This window comes from Eptesicus fuscus, chromosome 17 (assembly GCF_027574615.1).
Source record: "Eptesicus fuscus isolate TK198812 chromosome 17, DD_ASM_mEF_20220401, whole genome shotgun sequence".
Lineage (NCBI taxonomy): Eukaryota > Metazoa > Chordata > Mammalia > Chiroptera > Vespertilionidae > Eptesicus > Eptesicus fuscus.
Genome location: NC_072489.1, coordinates 38,920,459 through 38,947,914, shown reverse-complemented (window position 1 = coordinate 38,947,914; position 27,456 = coordinate 38,920,459). Strand labels below are relative to the sequence as shown.

Sequence of the window (27,456 nt, the reverse complement as noted above, 5' to 3'; positions counted from 1 at the left end):
CCCCAGCATCTCTTGCCCCACCCTCCCCACTTCCTAATCTGATCTCCTGCCCCCTGCCCCAGCAGTGTTTCTCAGTTATTCTGTGAAAGCACAAATGCAGTCATTCAATTAGGGCAGTTCACTATCTGGACAAGGGGCACCCAGGGGCCTGCCTTGCCTGTGGAACTCGACCTCTACGTAAGGAATGCTCCTTAGAAAGGGCGGTGCTTGATTAGGAAGCCGGAAAGTGTGTTTCTTATCCTCAGCTGGAAATGTACTTTCTAGAAAAATGTTGAAAATACTAACTCCTATTCTTCTTTTTTTTTCCCCCTCTTCTCTCTTCCTTTTAAAATTACGTTGTTCTTAGTATATATTCTTCCAACTTCCACGCAGTGAAGAGGGAATCCGATGGGGCTCCCGGCGACCTCGGGAGCCTGGAGAATGAGAGGCAGATCTATAAAAGCGTCCTGGAAGGTGGAGACATCCCTCTCCAGGGCCTCAGTGGGCTCAAGCGCCCGTCCAGCTCGGCCTCCACGAAAGGTAACCCCGCGAAGCCTGCAGGCCTCGCGCCTGTCTGCCGTCGTCGGGTGTCTCTCCCGTCCACAGTTACCGGGGTGTTGGCAGGGTGAACCTCCCGCTGCTGGAATCACTTTTGTCTTGTGCAGGTCCACTTCCAGGCCTTTGAGCCTTCCGAGTCCCCTCCCCTCGTCTCTCACCGGCCATTTTTCTTTCTGGTATTAATAGTTCTCCTCCTTTAATCCCCAGCCTGCTCTCCCTGAAGCATCTCTCTCTTTTTGTTCTGATTCCCTTTCCTTAGAAATTAGCTGAGCTTTAGCCTTTCCTGACTCTAGCAAGGTGGCCATTTTTTCGTTGCATTTTGCACCTGCTTTGCAGCACAGATTATTTTGCTTCTGGACATCGACTGGAAATTTAAAATAAAAACACCTTATGACAAATGAGCATGTTACCTCTCCCTTTTTTTTTTTTTTAAGCAGCTTTCAGCTTTAACCTAATGGGTCTGTTTATTTTATTCTGCATGCTTTCCAGTGGATCGTAAAGGTGGGAATGCTCACATGATTTCTTCATCTTCAGTTCATAGCCGAACGGTTAACACTAGCAATGCCTTAGGCCCTGTGTGTAAGCACAAGAAACCCCTGTCTGCTGCAAAAGCCTGCATTTCCGAAATCCTCCCCTCCAAGTTCAAGCCCAGGCTCTCCGCTCCCAGCGCTCTTTTGCAGGAACAGAAGAGTGTCCTGTTGCCGTCGGAAAAGGCTCAGAGCTGTGAGAACCTTTGTGTTTCGGTTTCTTTGAACGGTTCCAAGAGAGGGCTCCCCCTCCAGGTGGGTGGGAGCATCGAGAACCTGCTCATGCGCTCCCGGCGGGATTACGACAGCAAGTCCAGCAGCACCCTGAGCTTGCAGGAGTACGGCTCCAGCGCCAGGAGGCCCTGCCCGCTCTCCAGGAAGGCGGGGATGCAGTTCACCATGCTCTACCGGGACATGCACCAGATCAACCGAGCCGGCCTCTTCCTGGGCTCTGCCTCCTCCTCCAGCGTGCGGGACCTCGCCTCCCACTTCGAAAGGAGCAGCCTGGCCCTGGGCAGGGGCGAGCTGGGCCCCAGCCAGGAGGGCTCGGAGCACATCCCCAAGCACACCGTCTCCTCCCGCATCACGGCCTTTGAGCAGCTGATCCAGCGGTCACGGTCCATGCCGTCCCTGGACCTGTCCGGCAGGCTGAGCAAGTCCCCCACGCCCGTGCTGTCCCGGAGCGGCCTGACCGCAGCCCGCTCCGCCGAGTCCCTCCTGGAGTCCACCAAGCTCCGGCCCAGGGAGGTGGACGGGATGAACCCCGGGGGGGTCTATGCCTCGCCGACGTGCAGCAGCGGGGTGGACTCCCCCTTGGGGTTCAGGGGCCTGGCGCCCTCTGAGCCCCTCTCCACCTGCTCCGACGAGCTCGACCACTGCTCCAACGTCTCCAGTGACAGCAGGGAGGGCAGCGGCGGCAGCGTTCACGGAGACTTCCCCAAACACCGCCTCAACAAGTGCAAGGGCACCTGCCCGGCCTCCTACACCCGCTTCACCACCATCCGCAAGCACGAGCAGCAGGCCTCCCGGCAGCCCGACTGGCGCCCGGACTGCAGAGGGGACCGCAGCGCGCTCCTCAGGAACATCTACCTGATGAGCCCCCTCCCCTTCCGGCTGAAAAAGCCCCTCCAGCAGCACCCCAGGCAGCCAGCCCCTGGGGACTTCTCGGGCCCCCCGGCGGGCCGGAAGCCAGACCCCCCCGGTCAGCCCCAGCAGGACGAGCCCCGCGCCGGGGGGAAGCCCTCGGTGCCCAAGCGCCTGTCTTCCCGACACGCCGTGGCCAGGCTGGGCCGGACCGCAGAGCCCCCTCAGGAGAGACCCGCGGTCCCCGAGGACTGCCCGGGGGCCTTTGATAACGGGAACCCGGTGCCGTACTCAGACCACGGCCTGGACAGAAACAACAACCCCCCCAGTGAACTGGGACCATCCCGCGGAGGTGGCCTTTGTGTATTTGCCCAGTCTCAGCCCCCCGTCTCCACTCTGCTTGCTCTGTCCCCTCCTCCTGTGTGCCCTTGGTGCTCATTTTCTGGTCCGTCCTTTGTTTTCTGTTTGTTTTGCTTGGCAATTACTCATGGCTCGTAGTGGCTGCACTTCTTCAAAAACAAAGCCCCCATGTCATCTAGACTAACCACCAAACTGTTTCGAAAGAAAAATTGGCCGCTTAGCTCATCTGAGAAATTGGTTCGTTTGAACCCTCGTGCCCCTTGCAGTTTGCGCCAGCCCCGACTCACCGTGGTTTTTTGAGAGGCAGCCTCTCCCGGTGGCCCTGTGTGTGTGTGTGTGTGTGTGTACAGTGTCCCTGTGAGATCCTGCACGCCTCTTCGCAGGGACACTTGTCCGAGAAGGTCCTCTCTTTTTGCTCACCTTTTGCCTTCTAAGGAGTTTTGTATTACACGAGTGAATCCAAAACGTGGGGGGAATTCGAGGGTTCTTTCGTTCGGAATTTGATTATTGATCACTGGTCTCTACAACTGTAAAAAAAACCTTGCTATTTAGAATGGATGAAAGGTGAAATCTTTTCCCAGTTTGGTTTCCCACTAAATCTTTGCCTGTTTTAATTCCACTTTGTTCTTTTGAAGATTCAGAATCACCGAGACATTTTATACCAGCTGACTACTTGGAATCCACAGAAGAATTCATCCGAAGGCGTCACGATGATAAAGAAGTAAGTGCCATCTCTAAAATCTCTTGGCTTTGGGGCAGATGAAAATATGAAGGAAGTGAACATCCCAGATATTTGCCAGAGAGATGACGTGGCCTCGCAATTGGAAGCAAAGATTCGCTTTGTCAGAAGTGGCTTTTTATATGACATTGGCTCAATCAGGCCTCTTTTCATCCAGTTCCCTTAAAGTAGATTTTCCCAAGGCACTGGGTTCTGAATGCCACGTTGCCTCCCCCCTCTCCCCTCCCCCCCCGGGAGTTCCAAGAAGAGGTTGCCCACCCTGTATTGCTCTTTGCTCTTTCACCCTCCTCCATACCCCGGCCTTATTATTCTCTAGGGAAATCCTCTCACATGTTCCTCCAGTACTGCCATCCCTCTGTTGGCACCAAGCACAGTTCATGTTGGGAAGGGAGCAGTAGGAGAAAGCGGAAACTGGAGAGGAATAATGACCATGATCCATACTGTGGTCACTAAAAGGCAACCATTTGAAGTTGCCTTTGAACTCAGAAGAAGAGATGCCCCAGTAAACGTTGGGAAACCCCCACCGAGAGCTTCAGGCTGAGCCCTTTCCTTGCAGCTGTGGAGGCATGACTGACAGGGCAGGGAAAGTTGTGGCACAGGGTCGGTACGAGGCGTGCTTTCTAGGCTTTGCGTCCCCAGGAGAACGGGTCCTGTCGCTGAAACAGGCTGCAGTGCCTGTTGCTGTCTTGAGGGAAGAGGTGGAGGAACGGCTGGAGCCTGGCGGCAGGAGGTGGAGGGTGTTCATGTCTGCGCAGCTCTTCTTTTCTCTGCAAAGTCTGAAGTCCCTGGTTGTTCTGTTTCATGGTGGTTTCAGGGTTTGGGTGGATTTTCCTTAAGGATTTCGGGTGAGGCCAACTTTGAGGAGAGCCGGATGGTGCATCAAAAGACAGAAAAGACATGGTCTCCCCCCTCCTGGCATAACACAGGCAGTATTCAGTAAGACACTGGCACGTGTCCATGGGGAGAAAGAAGAGGAAGGATCTGATGCATAGAGTAGTTTGTAATAACAAGGTGAAAAGCTCAGGCACCGTGAGTGTTCATGAGGCCACAGAGTGGATTCGGTTCTCGTCACCATCCCTGAGCCTCAAGAGCCGCCCTGCAGGCCGGAAGCTGTGGTGGAGGAGGGCATTCCCACTCGCTGTGCAGACCGAACCCCCAGCACGGAAGGTTTTGTGATAGAACGCTGCCTGCCACCCTGGAGGCATGTTTTACGCAGTTGGTTTAGCCATTTGGTATATTAAGAGGTACATTCAGAAGGTGAGCAGCTCGGTTCCTGGATCACACTGCTCAAAGGCCCTTAGAAACTTTGTCCTTCCCCAGGTACTGGCTTGTGTGGTTAAACTAGGGGGAAGGTGGGTTTATTGAGGTCAGATTCAAGTGCTCCATTCCCTGGCCACCTTCACTGGGTTCATGTGACCTGGGCCAGAGCACCAGAGGTCTGGCCTCAGCGTCAGTCCATTCCCACTTCCCAGCTAACGGAGCGCCAGTGTTGGCGTGTTTCTAGCAAATGCTTTCTTGTTCACATTGACATTGATGATGGTGGCATTTCAGGAAATGGTCACGTCAGCCCTGGCAGGGACATTCGTGGTCATCTAGTCGCCCCCTTGTTCATCCAGGAAGGGACTGCGAGAGGGTGGTGGTTGCCAGGGCCACATACACGCTGCCTTATACCCAAGGCAGAGCTGGAGACTAGGGCTCCATGTGCTTGCAAAGCGCCTCCTTGTCTTGTCTTATTTAATCTCTACAACAAGAGATTAAATAAGACAAGCACTGGAAATCCCACGGCCTTTGGTGAGTCGTTACTTCATTATTTGTGACCCTGGGAAAATAGGAAAATTTGGCCCACCATCATTTGGGGCTAGGTGTTACATGAGGTATTTCATTTCCTTCTGAAAAAAGACAAGTGTTTTATTAAGAATGTAGGAATCATCCGTTATAATTAATGCTTTTCCTACAAAAATTGTAATCCCAAGAATGTATGTTTGGTTTGAAATAGGAAAGCACATTAAAGTTCTATTCCATAGGGTCATTTCAATAGGCAATGAGGAAATACAACATTGTTTAATTATTTTAAAAGATCATTAAAAATAGAAATAGATGACTCTTTCCTTACTTTAGGGGAGAATATTTCTTCTAAACCCAAGTACCATCATTCTTAGTTTATCTTCTGTATTTATAATCTACAAATTAAACTCAGTTTCATTTCACCTAATGAAGGAATAGTTATGTTTAAAAGTATAGCAAGTAACTGATGCTCTGTCAGTCAAACATAGCCTTGGCTGAGGCCTCCTAAAAACTGTGCCCAGAGAAAAGATCGCTGGCCTCGAAGAGGAGCTGTTTGCTGAAATGGGCAGCTCCACTCCGTCAAGCATCTTCGAGTAACAGGCATAGGAAGCACAACAATGACCTCGTTGGCCTTGACCCCACAGAGTAAAAGCCCATAGCAGGTGTAGTAGGTCAGATGTGGGTAGAGGAGTCAGCCAGCCCTGGTCCCACCATGGGAACAACTGTGGGAACTCATCGCTGCCCCACGAGGTAAGGGCAGCACTCCCAGCCTCCTGCCGCCGGCCCAGCATGCGTCTGAATGCATGGATGTACCTGGGTCACCTGGCCTTGCTGCCCGCGTGAGGAGGTAGGAGGCTTTGGGCTGCACCAGGAGCAGGTTGCAGACAGTGTAACTGTGTGGACTTTTCCTTCACCGTGTCCCAGTGTCCCCCGATTTCTCCTGTGCAGGGTTGTCTCCTTCCCACAGTGGCGCCGGGGGGTGGTCATAGCAGAACATAGTAGTTTTGGCCATAAAGCCCTTCCAGCATCTAACCCTTAAACTTCCCTCCTATTGACCCAGCACCTTTTCCTCAGTTGTTTCTGTTGGCAGTTTTCCAATGCCCTGGACCAGATGATTCACTGCCCATTTTATGCAATTTCATGGCAGAAACTTTTAGCGGACCAGCGACGACTTAAGCGCGAGCAAGAAGAGGCCGATATTGCAGCTCGACGCCACACGGGCGTCATTCCAACGCACCATCAGTTTATCACTAATGAGCGCTTTGGGGACCTCCTCAATATAGACGATACGGCAAAAAGGAAATCTGGGTCAGAGGTCTGTTTTGGTCGCCTCGATCTGCTGCTTGACCCAAAGCCATATTTGCCTCCCCTCAGCATTGCCCGCTGTAGGCCGAATTAGTTCTGTCATCCTGGCTTCCCTAGGCTCGCTTTGGCTCGCTGTGGCTGGTCCGTGGACATGAATCCCATCATGTCCTGTGCTCTGTATGTTCAAGCATGCCTGGCTGCGGGACCGGGGTCTGCTGGCACACACCCTCTGCATGCCTAGAGCGTCGGCTGCCTCCATGCGTCCAGTCCTCCACATCCTGCCTTTCATCGTGATACCGTGTTGCCTGTGCATTCTGCTTAGAAACCTTCGACCTTAGTCCCTGTGCATTAGCTTTGATGTGGACAAGGACAAGGTTCTTCTAAGAGACGGTGGAGTGAAACTTAGGTCACAGAAGTTAGCTAGCAATGCATCCTTTACACCGACCTTGAAACCTAGTCCCTTAACATTGAACTATCAGAGAACCAGGCTGCCTCTCGGTGGTACTTGGGTAAAGTGCCCAGCAGCCTCACTGGCGCATTTGGAAACTGAGGAGTTTTGCAGCTGGATGAGCTCAATGGAGGGTGAGAGGCATTTCATTTGTTCCCTTAATTTTGACATTTCTCAGCTGAGGTTATGAAACTTAATATTATAAAACAGACAAGCACAAACCTTTGAAGTGATGTTGTTCAGGCCCGGCCTCCTCCCCTGAGGTCGGCATGTTGAAATCCTGGTGCTGCCAAGGCTGCCTCTTGCGCCAGAGTTTGTTTTGCCACGTGACCCTCCAGTGGCCCTGCTGAAGTTGGCTCCTTTTGGGGACCTGCGTGTCTGGGGCTTGGGGTATGGAAATGAGTTACACCCAAAGTATATACAATTTTATCATCTTTCAATATCATAGTAGGTTAATACTCATTTATTTTTCTATCTTTTGAGTGACACTGGCTAGTGGTCAAATTGTCTGGGAAGAAGAGGTAGAGAAAAGGAGGAGCCAGATTAGAAGACTGTTAGCTAGAGAGGGGACGGAGACTCTAACATGATGGGGAAAAGGTCATAGGAAGAGGCAGGAGTTCGCAAGGTTGATCAGTTTGGAGAGAAGGACGCCCCTCGGCCTCTTGTGCCAGCTCCTCAAAGCCACCCTGTTCTGAGGCTGCAGTGGTGGCTAATCCTCCTCCGTGGGCGGGCTCGCTCGAGAGTGGTGAGGAAGATGGGAACACGCCAACGCACCGAGGCCTGCACACTCACACGGATAGACAGCACACGGGCGTGAGAACGCACTGGGGTAGAATAACCATGACAGGCAGGCACACTGCCCAGCCCGCCTGCCTCCCTCCACAGCAGTGGTTCTCACACCTGACTTCTCGAATCCTCCAGGGGCTTGTTAACATACAGGAGGCTGGGCTCCGTCCACAAAGTGTCTGATTCTGGCGAGGGGCCTGAGAGTGTGCATTTCTAACCAGTTCCCAGTGACGTCGTTGATACCGGTTTAGGGACCACACTTTGAAAATCACTGCCCTCGATGTTGGCCGACAGACATGAGAAAACAGACACCAACAAGTCCCAGGGCACCGGGTCGTGTAGACACACTTCAGACCCATCACGTAGACTTTGGGTGACCACTGGTTCTGCGCAAGATCCTGTGGGGAGGCGGGACCAAGACTCAGGTTGTGCCCGTGGGAAGCTGGCATTCCAGCTGAAGAGGCCCCTCCAAACAGGTGTCTGTGGTAGGAGGGGTGTCTCTGCTGTGGTAAGTAGCACAGCGCTGTGAGAGCCAGAGCATTCGGCCCCAGGGAGATTAGCAAGACAGAGGGAGATGCTGTACAAGCAATGGTGACTCAGGTAATGCGTCCCAGCAGATCAATGGAATCAGTGTTGCTCAACGTTGAGTAATATATGGGTTTCCTTTAATGAAAAAAGAAATTTCACCAACCCCCAGTTTTGACCTAAAGCCAATTCACAAATTAAACAGTAAACTACACACCTGAACAACTTTATTCATTTAACTGATAGGTCATATCACTTTGCCTGAACCCAGTTGCCACCCCAAGTGTGCAGATGGCGCTGTTTGGTGCAAATATTTACATCACACAGTTCTGGCGCTAGCTGTCAGGGGTGGCCACCACTTTCATTGCAGTCACTCCGCAATGTTTGTCCTTGCAGTTTTGGTCATTTTCTCTTGTCATTTATCATCAACCCACATCCGTTCTTTTCTTATTTGCCCACAGCTGTTCAGTTATGCCCCTTGGTCACAGACACAGTGCAGGCATTGAAACTGTGTAGCATTGGTTGTAAGGTCATCCTTCAATTGACCTCTAATATGCATGTGTGTAGATAGAAGGATGGAAGCATCAGCATGAAGATGAAAAATAAAAAATTCCTGTGGAGAATTCATGCCCTTAAGAAGATCCCTCCAAGACCCCAGCTTGAGGAGCCTGGTCACATGGGGCGTCTCACTGAGGGGTCAGGATCTAAAGCTTGAAGAGGTTTCTCAGTACCACCTTTCTCACCTAGAGTCGCCCATTTCCCCTGTACTTTGGCCATGGCCTCTAATATTGAAGAGGAAGTGTGCAATTTAATTTTCATCACATTGTTCCCCTAGACCAGGTGGTCATGGGGTCAGAATTATATTGGCAGCTATATTGCTCACATGATTTCTCTTCCCTACTTTTTTTTTTTTTAATTAGTTAAAATAACTACTTTTAATGGTGGGTAAGACAGATGTGCAAATACATATGGGGGTAAGTAAAGGGGAACTTTTTGCCGGAATTGGAAATGAAAAAATTCCAGACCAAGAAGGTGGTTTAGCCAAGGTGTAGCAAACAGACTTGCCTGGCGGGAAGAGTGTAATAAGAGATAAAGGCCATTAGGTGTGAGGGGGGAGACATTACCCACAGGCCTTAGCAACACTTAGGAACTGAGATTTGATCTGAGGGCAGTTGAGAGCCTCAGCCAACTTCAAAGCAAGGAAGTGATGTGATGGAAGCATTTGAGGAATGTTCTTTGTGCTCCTGAGTGACAGCAGATTAGAGCGGAGAGAAGTGAAGTCAAAGGAAGCTTTGTGCCTGTGAACCAGAGTCAGACCTGAGCGGGGCTGTGGAGGGAGAGGGAAGCTGGCTGACTTCATGGCAGACGGATGAAGGCGGGGAGACGGATGGAGGGGAGACGGGCTGAGGGTGCGCCCAGGCCTGGAGTCTGGAAGGAGAGGGCCACCCGACAGGCAGGGGAGCCTTGGAGAAAGAATGAGCGCAGGGCCCACTGCATCTGGCTGTGGGCGATCACAGGCCATGAGAAATGGACGGAGTTGAAGATGACGTGAGAGGTGAACTGGGGTTTCATCCACTTGCAGGTCGTAATCGAAGTCAGGCAAACAGAGGATGTAAGCGTAGGACAGTCACAATTCCCACACAGTAAGACTTTCTGGCTAACTCCCTTTTCGTTTTTTATTAGTTTGTTTTGTTTTGTTTTGCTTTTCATAGCCATGGTCAGCTGTGGGGAACTAGCACGTCAGCTTTGGGACTTTTGTCACCACCTCCTCCCCAAATCTGGCCTCCTTAGGGAGAGTCTCATGCATGACGTAGCTGACCAAACATCCACCTAGTGTTCGGCTGAGGTCAGACGAGAGGAATCCTGCCCAGATGTGTACCCCAGAATGAACTGGTTAGATTGCGTCTTTCTGCTTTGCTTTCCGGAAACGCGTGAAAATGTGTCCTGTCCATTGTTCGTGAATTGTGATTTTTAACTTGACATTGTTTCTTGTGTTTAGATGAGACCTGCCAGAGCCAAATTTGACTTTAAAGCTCAGACACTGAAGTAAGTGCCACCGGTCCTATTTGTCTGTCAGTTTAACTGCCTCTCTAAACGCAGACGTCCACTTAGAGAGAAGAGCTGGGGAAGTAACCATGATGAAAACCAGTCGTTCATGGCGTTTGCCGTGTGCCGAGCACTGTTCCGAGTACTTTGCGCTATATTATGCTGTGGCACAGAGTTTCTGTGGGCAGCAGTGGCCAGCAGCCATCCCGTTGTCCGGCTGGTGGGAGGCCCCACGTCTGATGATGAGGGAGACCTCCCATCCTCAGACACGGGAACTGCTGTGTGGAGGCTGCCGGGCCGCGATCTCCAGCACAAACCAGGCCACGACTTCCAGGACCTGGGCCCCAGTCTGGTGCTGGGGTGTGTTTGTCATGACGCCTCCAGCCCTTTGGCTCAGCAGCTAACAAGAGGCGGTGGCATTATGTCCCAGAAAGAATATGGGCTTTGGAGTCCTGACTGCCACTCTTGTCTCTGTGGCCATGGCCTCTCCCACCTCAAATTTTCTCATCTGTAAAATGGGCATAAAGCTGCCTCTCTTGATGTAACCAGAGAGGGTAACAAAGATTTATAAAACAGACTTCAGTTTAATCAAGTAGACACCTTCATCCCCCTTCTTTTTAATTAAGAAAGGTCCATGTAGTATTCAGTGAATGGTATCGTATTGACAATATTACATTTACCTAGATTTCCTTTTTTAAAGTCTTAAAACAATTGTTTTTTTAAGAGCAACCCTGTCAGATAGAACAGATGAGAAATCGGAGGTAGACAGGACTGTCACCACTTCCCACAGTGCGGGCCCGGAGAGGGCGCCTCCCTCCCGACGGCCTTCGTCCTGCCCGCTGCCGCAAAGCCAGTTAGAGCAGCGTCCCTGCAGGAGGCTCGGCTTAACTGTCTGCGGTCCCTGGGTTCTCTCTCCCCCGTAGTATGTTACTCAGAAGAGTTCTTAACAGCGGGGCCCTTGCGGCTCCCACCTGCCTGTGCAGCTGCAAGTCACGTAGGTGGCCTCGTTGGGCCTGCAGACCCCCAGCACCCGTGGCTATGCCAAGGGTCCTGCTCCCCCGGGTGTCCATGGTTGGGTGTAAAGGGAGGGTGATTTCAGAACATCCCAAGGAGGACTATGGCCAAAACCTGGCCAAACACATTCCTTCTCCCAGAGACAGATGCCCGGATCCCTTCACGGGCCTCTTTCGGGTTAGAGTCCCGTCTACCAATGAGAGACCACAAAGGCTGCCTTGTTCCTTCGTTCGGCACAGCCCTGGCTTTGTGTAAGGTTTTCCAGATGTGGCCCCATTGTTCAGCCAGCATCTCTCACGTCCATGGGACTTCCTGGCACAGGGCAAAGCAGGCACACCCCTCCAGACTGCAGGCAGAGACTTTTCTTCCCCGGCGGTTGGTGTGGCACAAATGGAAAAGATCTACGTGTGTGTGTTTTCAATTCAAGAAAATTTCAAGTTACAATTTTTGTTCTCATTTTATGTTATCGTATTGTCTCTATTTTTTTTAAAGGGAGTCCTGATTAGAGGTTAACATCATCATTATTGAGGCAAACTAAGGGATGGATATGGAGAGGTTGGAAAAGGGGCATGAAGAACATTTGAAAATCTACTTTTCTTTCCAAGATCCCTTTATGCTGAAAGGAAGTGAATTAACTTTTTTTTTTTAAATATATTTTATTGATTTTTTACAGAGAGGAAGGGAGAGGGATAGAGAGCTAGAAACATCAATGAGAGAGAAACATCGACCAGCTGCCTCCTGCACACCCCCTACCGGGGATGTGCCCGCAACCAATGTACATGCCCTTGACCGGAATCGAACCTGGGACCCTTCAGTCCGCAGGCCAAGGCTCTACCCACTGAGCCAAACCGGTTTCGGCGGAAGTGAATTAACATTTACTGAGTGTTAACTACATGTCAGGCACTGTGCTGGGTGTTTTATTTGTAGTTTGTTGCTGAATTCAACAACTCTGAGTTAGCTCCTATTTTAATAAAGTATCTCAGAGATAGTATTTCGCCCAAGGTTCCAGAGCTAGTAGATGGTATAACTGGCTTTTGAACCCAGATCTGCCTAATTTTAGAGCCTTTCTAATGCACGTTGATGGATGGATGGTGAGATGGATGGAACAATCGGGGATATTGATATCGGAGAAATAACTTGATGATAATTTAAAGCAATGAAGGCATGCCTCAGCAGGGCAGAGAAGAGGGTAGGGAAGGCAGTGAAAGTGTTGAGAAGGAAACGTTTGTCATCATTGACTGAACATCAGTTACGACTAGTGAGTGTGTTGCTAGGTGTTATGTAAACCGTGAGCATAGCGCAGCATTGGCAAAAAGTACTTCGAGAAACCACCACAAGCTAATAGGCTCCTGAGCACTTTCAAGAACTGGTCAGTTTGAAAGTTAGCATCCAGCCTCCGAAAGCCCAGAAAAATGCCAAAGATGATGTAATTTCCCGCCTCGTAGGGTTCTCACTTCCAAACATGGAGCCCCACTTGTGTCATGTGGTCCTTTTGGCCTCACTTAGCGTCTTTTGCTAAAAAACTACACGCCTTAACCTTACAGGCATTGAAACGTCTGCTAAAATGCATAACCCTCTGTTGACAGGGAGCTGCCTCTGCAAAAGGGAGACATTGTTTACATTTATAAGCAGATCGACCAGAACTGGTACGAAGGCGAGCACCACGGCCGGGTGGGCATCTTCCCGCGCACCTACATCGAGGTACCGCAGCCCCTTTTGCTAGGGAAAAGCCGGTCGTGCCCAAAGGGCCATTTATTTATCAAGAACTTGTGTTTTGTTTCCTCCTTTCCTCTCACATCCCCACTTTCTTCCCTTTTACCTCTTTTCCTTTCTCAGCTTCTTCCTCCTGCGGAGAAGGCTCAGCCCAAAAAGTTGGCACCAGTGCAGATTTTGGAATACGGAGAAGCTATTGCAAAGTTCAACTTCAATGGGGATACGCAAGTAGAAATGTCCTTCAGGAAGGTAAGCCCGCTCACCCGTGCTTCGGGCTCTGTTGGGTGGCCCTGTTCTCATGGCAGGTGGCATTGCAGGGCAGCGACCCCTTAAAGATGTACCAGTCAAAGGTGCATGAAGGGCACAACTGGGTAATTTTGAGATAATTTTAAAAATAAACCCTAGGCTGGTGTTCGGTTTTAACTACATCGAGTTCACTGGCTACAGACAGTGTTTCTGGAATCTTACCCACCTTTTATAAACTGTATTCAGTTGGTATTTGTCGAGCACCTAATGATGTGATAGGCGCTGTGTAGGTGACTAGGTTTTACATCACAGGTTCTGGCCTAGTCGAGAAAAGCAAGTCTTGACACCAGGAGAACTTTGAAAAACTGTGAAGCCAAAAGTCACAGGTTCTCAGCTGTGCAGCTTTTGGGGAGTTAAATCATTTTTCCGAGCCATCATTTCTTGATAGGTAAAATGAAGATAAGTGGCTCTCCTAGAGCTGTTGCAAGAGGATTACATGAAACAACGTTTAGCACCTAGTTGGTACTCAGTAAGCAGGAGATGATGCCAGTATTATTATCATCCATTATTGCCTTTGAGGAGCTTAGCATGCTTATTTTATATTATTATTGATTTTTAGAGGAAGGGAGAGGGAGAGAGAGAGAGAGAGAGAAAGAAACACCGATGTGAGAGCAAAATATTGACTGGCTGCCTCCTGCGTGCTCCCTACCGTGGATTGAGCCCTAACCAGGAATCAAACCAACAACCTTTCGGTTCACAGACGATGCCCAACCAGCTGAGCCACAGTAGCCAGGGTTTAGCTTGCGTATTTTGAACATAATTAAGCTGGCAGAGACATGTTCTTCCCAGGAATTCCAACACTTTACCTGTCAAAGTTCTCTGGCTTACTAAAGTTATTACTTTCATTGAGGACTGAGGAAAGTGAGCACATGCCTTAGATAAAGATGAGCCCCTCATAGAAAAAAAGAAACACTGGAAGCAACCCAGGTGCCGAGCGTCAGGTGAATGGCAACTGAATCGGTGCGTGCATGTGCAATGGGATATCCCACAGCGGTCCAGTACGCTGCCAACACTGTTAGAAATGTAGCATTATTTTTCTTGAAAAAGAACCAGGCTCACTACATGTTGTTAAGTATAAAAAAAGCAAGTTGGAAAAGGGAAATACAGTGCATACTCAGCTTTTATAAGAAAAAAAATATGTGCAAGTCCAATTCACAGATACAGAATTCAATCTGGGAAGTACATATATATCAAATTATTAACAGTAGTTACCTCAAGTGATAATATTATAGGTAACAATTACTTCTGCTTTACATTTGCTTGTGTTTTAATTTTTCTATAATGATACAGGAAAAAATAGAGTTATAAAAAGGAAGAAAAAGGAGAACCCCTCCCAAAAAACCTTTGCCTTAGAGAAGAAGTTTGCATATCTGTCCGTTTTGCAATCAGTGAGTGAAAACACTCCATTTGCCTGCTAGCTTGGGGGAGTGAGTCTGACCTTCTTTACGGAAATATTTACAGGCCAAGCTCAACCTCCAGCATCCAGGTAGCTCCACTGCTGGGAGCATCTCCATCCCAGTGATAGTAATTCTCTGCAGGTCTAGCAAGGAAGGTTTATGTGAGCAAAGAGTGTGCTAAATTAGCAGGACAGCGAGGGGTGCAGGCAGGGCCTCAGGGTGCTGGGGCATGGTGAGACACTGACCGTGCCTTGCTGTGTCTTACAGGGTGAGAGGATCACGCTGCTCCGACAGGTGGACGAGAACTGGTACGAAGGGAGGATCCCGGGGACGACCCGGCAAGGCATCTTCCCCATCACCTACGTGGACGTGATCAAAAGGCCACTGGTGAAAAACCCGGTGGATTACATCGACCTGCCTTACTCCTCCCCAAGTCGTAGTGCCACCGTGAGCCCACAGGTACCTACGCGTCTCGTCACGGGTTTTCACAGTCGGCGTGACAGCCCCTCGGTGCTGAGGGCACAGCCCCCTGAGGGTGGCTCCTCAGCCTATGATTGAGAACCGTGCCCAGCAGGGGGGCGTATACACACCGGGGCCTGTCTTCATGCATACAAATAGCACTTGTCACACGCTTGGTTGGAGGAATATTATCACACACCTGGTTGGAGAAAAGGGAGAGCTTAAGGAGATTGCTCTGGGATAAGGTGATGAGAGGGAGAGAAATCGGAGCCTTTATAGCTGGTCCAGGACTCGGTGCCGGGCGTACCCAGTGAAGCGGGCGGGGTGCCTCCACTGTTCTTACGTGCCCAGTCGGTCCTCGGTCACCACATTGGTCAAGGTTGGCTGCAGAAGATACAGACCCAGAGTATCCTTTGCAAGCAGAGACCAGGTTAAAAAGTAACGTATAACACGTCTGTGTGCACTGGGCTGAAGGAAAGAGGTTTATCAAAAAACGTTTGCTTTCCTGAACATTCATTATGAGCAAACTGGTTTTAAAACATGAATTATTTCAAATCCCCACTTCCCCAAAGCCGAGAAAAGTGAGGACCTGGAGCTCGGGAGAGGCATGTGGGCGACTTCCTGCCAGAGCCCCGCCTGCTGCCACTGTGGGTTGTCGGGAGGAAGGAGAGCAGGCCCGGGGCCGGGTGACAGTGGATGGTCCTCTCTCTTCTCCCTGTCACTTTCTCCTCTCTGACCGCCCAGGGCTCACCCAGGAGATGGGTGCTGGAAGGTCCTCTGCCCGGCAAGGCCCACCTCCTGTGATCTTGTGGGCACAGGGTGTGAGATTGTGCAGCACATTCTACTTTATATGACAGGGACTTCAACTGGATGTTTTGCCTGACGATAGCCAAGCGAGACTATAAACAGGCCACCCTGCTCATTCTCCTCTCTGGAAGGCTCTTTGCTGAGCCCCCTGGAGAGAATAAAGCCCAAGGCAAGGCCGGGGCAGTGGCAAGTCACCGTTTTTCCTCGGTTCTGGGTCAGGGCCTCGGTTCTGGGTCAGGGCCTCGGTTCTGGGTCAGGGCCTCGGTTCTGGGTCAGGGCCTCGCTTGCCCAGGTGGTTGGTGGGGCAGATGGGCTGCTTCCAGTGTGTTCCTTTGGAAGTGACTCTGCAGACCAGGTGGCATGCGTGTAAGTGCCCAACGAGACCCCTTTCCTTTATCTCTTCCCCCACTCCACTCACTTCTTCACCCTCCCCACCTGCACATGATCACGCATACACACACGCACATGTGTGCGCGCATACGCACACGCACATCCCAGCTTCTCTCCGAACCTAAGCAGACAGCTTCCTCTGGACACCAGTGTCCCGCTCTCTCCATCTCAGCCTCTCCGTGTGTCCCTGTGGTTATTCCCTCCTTTCTTCTTTAAGCTGACTCTACCTTGTGCTTCTTCCTTTTGTTTTCCTCTCTCTCCTTTTCTTTTTAAGTTTCCCAGTCACAGCAAGCTCATCCTGCGAGCCCCCTCATCTCTGCCTCACCCCCACCGAGCCCTGTCCCCTGAGATGCAGGCTGTCACCTCGGAGTGGATCTCGCTGACCGTGGGGGTCCCAGGCCGGCGTCCTCTGGCCCTGACCCCACCTCTGCCTCCTCTGCCGGAGGCGTCTGTCTATTACACCGACCACCTTGCCTTTCTGACAAGGCCTAGTCCCTCCCTGTCCCTCAGCCTCCCCCATTCGAGTTGGTCGGGTCGTTCCACCCCCCACTCAATTGTCTCCCCACTGGCCCTCCCTGCCCCCCAGCGAGCCTACTCCCCCGTGCCCGGTGCCCAGGCCTCCCTTCACGTCAACGGAGACAGTGGCAGCCACAGGCCCCCTCCAGGCTTCCCGCAGGGCAGCTTCTCCCAGCCTCTGCTTGGGAGCCCTGATAGAGTCATCTCGGAGCTTAGCAACGCCTTTAGCAGCCAGGGCCCGTGGCGAGAAGAAAGCAGACAGTACGAAAGGAAAGCAGAGAGGGAGGCAGGTGAGAGACGCCTGGGCGGACCCACGATCTCTAAGAAGAGCTGCTTGAAACCTTCAGACGTGGTCAGGTGCCTGAGCACCGAACAGAGACTCTCAGACCTCTGCACCCCCGAGGAGAGCCAGCCCAGCCAGGCCCTGGGCAGCCCTTTCCCGGGAAGGGAGGCTGAGCAGACAGAGCCGCGTAGAGGTGGCGAGCAGGCTGAGTGGAAGGCTGCTCGGAGTGGTGTGCGCCAGGTAGGCCTGCAGCATGACGTGTGTGCCCTGGCGTCTCCGTCGGCAGGTGGGCCAGACGTCTCACCCACGGTCCGCCTGCCGAGGCCACGTGATGCCAGGGAGACCCACTTGCTTGTCTTGGGAGCAGAAACACCCAGGAGGGAACAGGGGGGTCCTTGATGAAGGTGTCAGGGCTGGGAAGTCAATGGCAGAAGACAGGCTCTATTCTGGCCATTTGAGGGGATTCCAAAGTCCCCCCCTTGGGGCAGCTCCTGCCTGCCGCACAAGCCCCTGGGAAGGAAGAAAGGCCTCCCCCTCCCCCATCCCTGCTGCGGAGATCACCTCGGTTTGCTCGGACTAACAGCTAGAACACAGGCTTCGGTGTGCTCAGTGTGGTTTGCTTTTGTGCGAGAACTGCTCCGTGGCGCTGCCGTGCCGCTCCGTGGTCTGCGTCCTGTCTGTCTGTGGGTGCACAGGCCTTTGTTCACTGTGAACAATGCGCTTTGCTTCGGGAGGAGCGTCCGGGCCCAGCACCGGGGCCTCACGGATTTGGGTCCCTGGATGGGCATGCCAGCTCTTCACATGCCTGTCCCCTCCTCTGTCTGTGTCAGCTGCAAAGATCTCCGAGTGTGGACCAGGGCGGCTGCGGGGTGTTTGAGCGCTGAGAATTTGGTGTCTGCGGGGGAGATGAACTTGGCAATTCGATCACGATTCTAATGTGGCCCTGCTGTTCAGTACCCCAGCTGTCAAAGAAGCAGGTGTGAATGCCTGCTTACCTCCTAATGTCTAGTGACTTGGGACTTACTTCCCTTTCGGAGCCTCAGTTTCCCCATTTTTAAAGTGGACCTGATAACACCTACCTCAGAGAGCGATCGGGAGGGTTCCAGGAAGTCACGGGTGAGAAGTGCTAGCACGGGGGCTGGGGCGGAGCATGGTCGACATTTTATAAATGGAAGCCACCCATCCCGGGTGACCTAGAGCTGCTTCTGGAGCTGAGAACATTCTAGAATGTCTTTAGCCCCCCAATGGAATTCTTGACGATGTCGCTCCAAACCATTTGTCGTCTGCTGTGTATGATGCCCACAGGAGACTGCTTGATCTCAGACCTGGTGTCCCCATTTCCCTTTGAAGTTTCAGTTTTCACTCAACAAATATTTACTCAAGACCTGTAGACACCCGCCTTGGAGCAGGGGGCAGGGGCCATCCATCCCTGCCCTCGAGAGCCTGGGTCAGCAGCGCCAGGACTGCAGTAACGGAGGGGCGCTTGGAGCCCACAGAGACCCAGGCACGAGTGAGGCCAGACCTCCCGCTCCAGCCAGCAGTGGGGAGGGGCCGTGTGCTGCGGGAGGGAAGTGAGGGACAGTGTCCACTCCGGCCAGCCTCATGCTGGCAGCCACTGCCCCTCCCAGCGCGGGCTTCTCCTGTGCAGGGCGGTTCCTCCCCACTGGGGTGGCCTTGAGGGTAAATTAGGAGGTGTGGTGCCTGGCACAGGGGAAGGCTCCACAGGGTGGATGTGGCTCCGGCTCGGGGTGTGCGCCGAGGGGAACAGCAGGCGCTCCTGGAATGTGTGTTCACTGGGGAAGAAAAGGGTGCGGCCAGTGAGGGAAAGAATAGCTCATTGGGGAGACGTGGTGAGGGGCTGGTGGAACAGAATTAAATGTCTGACACAGGAACAGTTCTGTAAACATTCCCGGTCAGTCGTGGTGCCCGGAGACCTCGTTATTGTCAGCAGTGAGTCCCGGCGACCTGCCTCCAGGCCCAGCAGCACAGGAAGAGCGTGGTGCCGAGCCCTGGGCCGGGCTAGGGGTATACCCTCTCCCTTCCTGACGGAGGGGACGGGAGGAGCTGGCCACGCGGAGGCCAGGCTTGATGAGCTCGATGTTCCGTCCTTGGTGGCCTCCAGGCCGCCAGTGGACCACTTCCCGTCCCCTCCCTCTCTCCTCTCTTCCATGTGGCGCCCAGGCTCTGGGCCTTGCTCCCTACGAGAGCTAGAGGGCTGTGGGGAAGGGGCTCCTGCCCACACACCTCCCTCCCAGCCCCTTCACTGCCCTCCTGTGCCTGGGAACAGGACCCCGACACTCGGGAAATGGGGTCCTTCAAAAGAAGCCTCCTGCCTCGCGAGGCCCTCTGGGTGACAGCTCAAGATGGAGAGGACTTGAGTGACACTGTTCTTTGGTGGCCCGTCAGGATGGTGCGAGCTCAGGCTGAGTCACTTGAGATAAATGTGCTCCAGACCAGTCTGTGTCACCAGGAGCACTGCCGGCCACTCTGCTTGCTGTGGGAGCTGAACCAAAAGTTCAAGTGTATCTGACCAGTGAGTAGAGGGAATTTTGCCCGAGAGCCTTAAAATTGCAGATATTCTGAAATGTTGTGATCATTTCTCTTCCATCCAAGCATCAAGGATGGCCAGGCCCCGAGCTAAGTCTGTGAGAGACAGAGGGGAGATCATCAGGGTTCTTCCTGTTGCTCTTGGGAAAGTGTCTCTCAGGCTCAGCGGACCATGTGCCGGGCTGTTTACACAGCAAGCCAGCCTCACCTCCCCAGCCCCCCATGCTGTGTGCCTGGGCGACGGCCACCTGCCTGCACTTCTCCACTCAGACGTCCCTCCAGAACCGTTTCCTGACGTCCTCCCGCCCCTGCGAGGCGGATTAAAGGCTCTGACCTTGTGCTTCCACAGCCCTTGCACCTCACCTGCGGGCACGTCTTCAGCTCTACGGCATTTGCCCCTTTGCTTGTCTGGGTCACAGAGAGAGTGAGAGACCTCCAGTGGGAGACCGGGACGCGTGATAAATGGAAGGCGCCCAGTGAATACTTGTTGGATGAAAGAAAAGATAAAAGACGACTGACCCCAACTAAAGGAGTATGTGCTCTCCACCGGGGACGTGACATGTCCACAGCAATTATAATGCAGAGAGGAGGACAGACAGCAGCTCACTCGGAAGGTTCCAGATGCGGAGGGATGACGAGCACCAGCAGGGGAAGGGCCATCTGGAAAGGCTGCATGAGAGAAGTGGGGTCTGACCTGGGAGCTCTATGGGGGGCAAACAGCAGGAGGGTGGCATTCACGGCAAGCACATAGGCCTGCCACAGCCCAGGGGTGGGGATGGGAAGGCGGGTACAGGGAGTGGCAAGTTCCCGGTTGGAGTGACCTGCAGGCGGGGAGGGGAGGTGGTGTGGAGAAGAGGCTGGAGCAGAGCGTGGAGGGGCTCGTTGGTGCCACGGCGGGCATTCGTCAGCACAGTGTGGCTAGTCAGCTTCCTCACGATCATGTGACCTTTGTGACTGGGTTGTCAAACTTCCATTTTTGGTGCTAAGTCCCTGCTTTGCTGCTTTCCTTCCCCTTAGTCACCTGTCCAGTCCTTCCTGCCACCCCCAACTCTGAGATGTGCGAACACTTCCCTGTGACTTCCCACTCCTTTGTAGCCTCCCAAACTGATGTCACACAGGTCCGTCCCTCGTGTGTGTAGGTGTGTATTCTCTGAACAGCAGAAGGAGGTGAGCCAAGTGGGAGAGGGGCCTCGGGGAGATCAGGGTCCTGGGGGAGGCGCGCTGTGCAGACAGGATGCTGGGCTGCAGCTCCAGCTCCCATCAGCCTGTGTGTCTTTGGATGAGTCACTTCCCTCCTCTGGCTCCCCAGTCCGTTAACAAAACATTCAGACAAGAACTAGGGTTCTTTCTGTCTTTGCTAGTCTTGACTAGCTAAAAGTCCTATGTGAATTTCAGTTGAAAGGAAAAGCAAGACAAATGCCAAGTATGGCATTTATTATGGACATTCGGACCTTCTCAATTAAAAGTGAAAGTTTTCCCTTTTATTATTTGAGGGACAGCTTAATTAGACAAAAACATACACAGAAAACGCCCAAGAGTTAAGAATCATCAACCAAGTTCTTGGATTTGAGGGGCATGATTTTGGCCAAGCAAGTTTAGAACAACCAGGCCAGAGGGTACAGGGGAAGGGCCTCTCGGAAACCTTCATGAGCATCAGCAGACATTCACTGAGCGTCCCCAACACAGGGCACTGTCAGCTGACTGACGCCCAGCCTTGGTTTCTGAGCTTCTACAATTGGTGAGAACCTCGTGGAATTTCTGAATTAAAAAGCATCTTTGAAGATCACCTATTTCAGTGACTCCTAACTTCTTCTGGGTCATGGGACCTGTGGGAATCTGAGGTCAGCCAGGGATCCAGGCCAGCATCCACAGTCCGTGTGAAGTTTCAAGAGAACCACACTTGAGGCCACCTGGGAGCTCAAGGACCCCAGATTAAGAGCCCCAATCGATCTGACTTCCATGAGGAGATGAGAAAGCTGAGGTCTGAGGAAAGTGACACACTTTTGTGATGTCAGTTTGGTTCCTAAAGGGAAGGAAGCCAGTCAAACAATAAAATCTGAAGGCGTGACATTTAAAAATAAAAATATTCAGGAAAGCTACGTGTCCTCAAAGCATCTGTCAGAGAAATGCAAGAACTGATTGCTCTGCGGCCTAGAGGAAGGAAAGCTACTCAGCTGACGACAGAATGATGTGCTTTGGTGGCTTGGGAACATCCCTTACCACGTGGGAACTAGGTTAGTCCCAGAACAAAGACACAGGCCTGCTTTGGGCACAGACATCAGAACTGGAAGGAAAAGCTTGTGATGCACCTTGTGAGAACCAAAAGGAAATTTAAAATGTTAAGATATCCAACTAAGAATGGGAATCATTTCCCTTCGACTCCCTCAGGAGGGAGATCTCTCAGTACCGAGGCCATTTAACAATTTACAGGATGCGGAGAGACATTGGCTGGAGTTCTTACTAAAACAACCAGCATCTCAGCATCTAAGATAGGGAACTAAGACCCAGCATTGAGGTGTCTCCCCCTGAAAGGTGTTAGGAGAAGTGGTAGACAGCAGACCCCTAACTCCAGAGATCAGGGTGTAGTGGAACTCGCAGGACTTGGAGTCCCAGAGACCGGGCTTCAAATCCTGGCTCTTCAGATTCCCAGCTCAGACATGTTGGGTCTTAGTTTTGTAATATGAGGTCCATGGCGACCACGCTGTTGAATTATTATGAGGATTAAATGAGATGCCATGAGACTAAAGCACCTAGCCCCGAGCATGTAATTAAACCCAATAAGTACCCGCTGTGTGATACTGGTGTAACAGGGAGAAGAAGTGTTCAGGTCATTTACTGTGTCCTCCTTACCCCGTTCCACCAGAGAGAGGAAGGTGGGGGAGGAAGAGAAGAACGTAGGTGATAGGAGAAGCCTTTACTTTGCGTTGCATAGATCCAGAAATTAGAAATTCATTTGACTCTGCCAATCCCTGCTTCTCCTTATTCTCTTCCCACCTGGAGTACAAAGCATTCATCTTGGAAAGCGTGAAGTGTTTGGTTTCTTCATAGTTGAGTGCCATTTGCCATTACTTCCTTGTTTTAGGAAGGAAACAGTCCACATTCCAGACTCGGAGAGGTGGCTGAGCATGGGAGTGTTGTAATCAGGTTTACATTACAACAGACCTAATGTGTAATTTGGGGGGGGAATCTGATGGAGATTAAGTCTAGATGGTAAGCAGTGGAACTAATCGGTTGTCACTGGTATTATATTTAAACTGGGATTGTTTGCTCAATAAAATCAGAGAATCCGTGGAGTCAGAGACGGGAGGGCCACAGAGCAGAGGCGCTGCAGGATGGCTCTAGGTTTCCTAGAGCCAAAACCCAGGAGCTGAGTCACTCTTGGCTTCCTACTCCTCTGGCAGAGTTTGCCCGGAGTGTGCCAGGACCTGCAAACCTTCTGTCTCCATCGGGGCACCCCTCACCTCCCACACGGCCAGATCCCCCTCTACATCGGGGGGCTACTGTCAAAGCCCTCCGTCTAGTCTTCAGTGGGCGATGAGTGGGGTGCTGTCCCCTTCAGCCAGTTCAACCCTGCCCAGTGCCAGTTCTCAATCATAGGGTGCTTACACTCCAGTCATGGAATATTACAGCCAAAGGACATTGATGTAAATCTTGTCCAGCCCTCTGATTTCACTAAGAACTGGAACTCCAAAGAAATTAAGCATTTTGTTCAAATGACAAATTGGTATCAGAGCCTGGCCTGGAAGCCAGATTTCTCATCCCTAGTCCACTGTCCCCCGGGGAGGCCAGGGTAGGTCACCAAAATGTGGGTGGGGTCTGAAGAGATGGGAAGGTATGGGGCCTGAGATGAGGAGAAGAATACCATCTCCAAGGGCTCAGGCAGGTTAGGAGAGCAGGTACCGTATTTTCCGGCGTATAAGACGACTGAGCGTATAGAAGCTTTTCCTGGGTTAAAAAGTCGTCTTATACGCCAGAAAATACGGTATTTCTAGGGGGGTCCTGCACTTTGAAGTTGAGTTCCTCTGTCCTGTCCACACCTCCAGGACTTCCTGCTGTTCTTTAGCCTGCAGACCATTATTTTGGGCTTCGGGCTTTGGCACACACCGAACACTGGAAGAAGGTGCTTAGTAGCTCCACAGTAGCACCAGGTGTTTTGTGGATCCAGAGGGATTAACAGTCCCAGGGGAGCTAGGGTCGGATTTCTGAAGGACTTCCGTGAACTGGAGCTAGAAGGGCAGCAGGGCCACAGAGCAAGGACGCTGCAGGGCTGCTCACCCGGGAAGAACGAAGCCAGCGCTCCAGCCAAGAGAGGTTTGCGAATAGGAAAGCAAAGCTGTTTCTGAATCCGAGAGTACCTGTCTATTGTTCATGGGGGAGGGAGGGGAACGCAGTGTGTGTGTATGTGTATGTGCACACCTGCACCCGTGTGTGTGCATGTGTTGGGCCAATTGCTGTTTTCTAAATATGTGAAAAACTTCACTGCATATCCAAGAGTCCAAAACGCACTTAGCATGAGATAATACCCTCTTTATTCTTAACCCTGGATGAGGTCCTGGTGAGAACATGTATCTACTTTTAGGCCTGAATAAGGGCAGACTAGGAGGACCAGGGATCAGGGCGGCACTGTCCAGTGTGAACATAATGTAACCTTAAATTTTCTACTAGTAGAATGGAGCAGGTGAAATTAATTTTAACATTTTATTTAACCCAATATATCAAAGTAGATTCATTTTAACATATAAACCATGTAAGGATTACTGAGATATTTTACATTCTTTACTTTGTACTTTATTTTTGAAGTCCATTGTATATTTTATCCTGGCCAAGTCACATGTGCTTACTGGTGACCATAGTGGATAGCTTAGGTTTGGAGGAAGAGTCTAAGGAAAGCATTTCCAAGAGGGAGAAATTGAGCCCGGCCGGTGGGCTCAGTGGTTGAGTGTCGACCCAGGCACCAGGCAGCCACTTGTTCAATTCCTGGTCAGGGCACATGCCTGGGTTGCGGGCTCGATCCCCAATGTGGCGCGTACAGGAGGCAGGTGATCAATGATTCTCTCTCATCGATGCTTCTCTCTCTCTCCCTTCCTCTCTCTCCAAAAATCAATAGAAATATATTTTTTATAAAAGGGGGAAGAAATTGAATCTTATTTAATAGGGTAAGTGTTTATCTTGCCTTCTCCCTCACTAATAAGATAAATGTTTATCTTGCCTTCTTCCTGCATTTTTCCACACACGATAAATAAGGAAACCAAATCGTCCCTACCTCTGGGAGATGCGTTAAGTGTGTCCAGATGTTAAGTGTGTTTGGATGTGAAGGTTATGATGAGGATTGCCTTCTGGTTTGGATAGGACCTGAGACCAAGGAAGGCGGGGCATCCCTATCCCTTTCAGTACTGGGGACCCTTGAGTCAGTGATAGGATGATGCCTGTTGGTGCACATCGCACCTTTCACGTGATGAAAGGGTAATGAAGAGAAGGTACACGCTGGTCTTCTGAAGAGGCTGAGCTGGGTGTGCGCTGGTGGTACCAGCTGCCCGTCATGACTCGAGGGGCTGGCGTACGGCCATCAGACGCGGAGGCTCAGCTCTCAGGGGCTTTGCCACCTTGTCAAGTTCTCAGACTTCCCTGAACCTTAACATTTCATTTTCTGCCCTCCCCATGTCACCAGGTTAGTACGTGAGTCAGATGAGGACTTGGACTTATATGTGCTTTGAAAGCTGCTTTTTAAAAATGCTTTATAAAAGAAAGGGTTTAGCAGAATATCAGTCTTTCTGATTCACCAAATCTCTTATGTGCCAACTATTTGTGGATGATCGATTCCGGTCACCGCTTTGGGATGAAGTCGATTGAAAGATGCTAGGGACTTCCGTAAACCGTGCAGACTCCTCTGAGAGATGGTCCGCATTCTCTCTGGTCTGCATTTGACCTGAGGTCGTCAGGCCCCCAGCTGGAGTTGGGAAATATTTTTATTTGTATGAGAACTTTCTTTTTATGAGGTGCGACCCATGTCGGTCTGGCGCAGAGAATCTCAGTGTCAGATAGTTGAGCGCCTCCGCAGCCAGTGGACCAGCAGTCTCAGCGCGCGCGCACACACACACACACACACACACACACACACACCATGTGCCCCTTGGGAGCCTGCCTTTCAACAGGATTCCAGGAGAGACCAGTGAGAAGCACTACCCTACAGTGTCCCAGCTAGTGATGTCAGCACAGCCTCAGCTCGGACAGCTGCTGGGACAGGCCGAGCACTCTCATGAGGCAGCCCCTGCTATTGCTGGACAGACGGCTCTTACTCTTAGAAAGTGTCCCCTTCACTCCCCTCGCCTGGAGGTACGCCCCGCTCGGGGTGCCCAGAGTGAGTTTCATTCTGCTGCTGCGTGAAAGCCCGCAGAGTCGGCTGCTGCTGCCCTTCGTTACACAGAAGCCTGGACCCCGAGGCTGGTGGTGGTGAGGGGCTATGCAGGGTCAGCGCCTGTCACCTGCCAGAGCCTGCAGGTCCTGAGACATTGTAGAAGGAGCTGGAAATGGCCGCTTCCAGTCCTGCGTCTGCCTTCACTCCTGCCGAGTCCAGGGGGCTGGTTAGGTGATTGCAGTTTGGAGGGGTTTGGAGAACCTGAAGGGGTTTCCCAAAAGGACAGGAGGGTAGAAGTGGTGCCTGGAATGGATGTGGGGCCTGCAGGGCCTGCCTGTAAGGGCAAGGTCATGTTAGTGGCTCCAAGCAGGGGGGCGTGGGGGTGGCCTGGGAAGAGCAACCCAGCAGCTTTCCCTGCCCCTCGCTGAGCATCAGCTCTCCGGGTTCTGAAAGAAAACGGGATTGATAACCCCTGCCCTGCCTGTCTCCAGGGTTTCTGCAGGACTCCGTGAAGATAAGGTCAGTGAGCACACTTGGGAATGTGGGACATGGTCCAGGGATGAAAAGGAAGGTCCACGGGGAGAGTCGATGACCCCAGGAACCAAGTGTACCACTAGCTCGCTGTGTGACCCCAGGGGAGGCCCTCACCCTCTCTGGGCCTCTCTGAAACAAGTGAGCTTTGCACAGGTCTCCCTGGAGGTGCTGAGGCTCAGTGCTATGATGGTGGGTCGCCGGGGGGATGTCTCCAAGGATGGCTCTTCAAATATTTATTTGGGGAGACTCCCTAGAGCTTGAGATTGACTCCTTTGTGAGGGAAATGATTTCAGACACCCCTCCGGTGCAGGCCTGGCCTCCGCTGTGGGAGACCCACTTTAAAGATGGGTGCTCGGCCAAAACCGATTTGGCTCAGTGGATAGAATGTCAGCCTGCGGACTGAAGGGTCCCAGGTTCGATTCCAGTCAGGGGCATGTACCTTGGTTGCGGGCACATCCCCAGTAGGGGGTGTGCAGGAGGCAGCTGATCGATGTTTCTCTCTCGTCGATGTTTCTAACTCTCTATCCCTCTCCCTTCCTCTCTGTAAAAAATCAATAAAATATATTTTAAAAAATAAAAATAAAAAATAAATAAAGGTGGGTGCTCGGCCGTGATCGCCCCTGGGGTACCTGAGCTGATGAGTGATGGTTTCAGCTCCGCTCTGTGAGACGTCTGAACTCCTCTCACACTAGCTGCAGTGTGTCGTGTGCAGCTCTTTCCAGAACAGTCTTGTTCGATACTAAACATTACCCAGGAGCTTTTCGGAAGCGTTACTCAGGTTTGTGAGTACTGAAATGTGGCGTGCCTGGTAGTTTTGTGAGCCTGCTTTGCCAGCAGTCGACGGGGTAACTGAAACTGGCTTTGGTCCAGCAGCCCGTCCATAGATGCTGGGCAGCCGAGAGCAAGGGGACCAAGCGTGTGGTAACGGAGGGACGCAGCTGTTCTTTAGACAGCCCTTCCGTGTCTGTCTGCCGCTTCGGGGGCCCTGTGTTGT

General features: G+C 51.8%; 1 protein-coding gene across 1 annotated transcript in view; it reads left to right on the top strand.

Moving 5' to 3' along the window:
• The window catches only part of SORBS1 (sorbin and SH3 domain containing 1), a 217,063-nt gene that overhangs the window by 181,333 nt on the left and 8,274 nt on the right, over positions 1 to 27,456 (top strand). Inside the window, exons 17-25 of the mRNA XM_054728616.1 lie at positions 347 to 519; positions 1,027 to 2,499; positions 3,143 to 3,228; positions 6,179 to 6,346; positions 10,095 to 10,141; positions 12,742 to 12,856; positions 12,992 to 13,117; positions 14,839 to 15,030; positions 16,502 to 17,266. Coding sequence (XP_054584591.1) covers positions 347 to 519; positions 1,027 to 2,499; positions 3,143 to 3,228; positions 6,179 to 6,346; positions 10,095 to 10,141; positions 12,742 to 12,856; positions 12,992 to 13,117; positions 14,839 to 15,030; positions 16,502 to 17,266 — 3,145 coding nt within the window. The remainder of the gene's footprint in view (positions 1 to 346; positions 520 to 1,026; positions 2,500 to 3,142; positions 3,229 to 6,178; positions 6,347 to 10,094; positions 10,142 to 12,741; positions 12,857 to 12,991; positions 13,118 to 14,838; positions 15,031 to 16,501; positions 17,267 to 27,456) is intronic.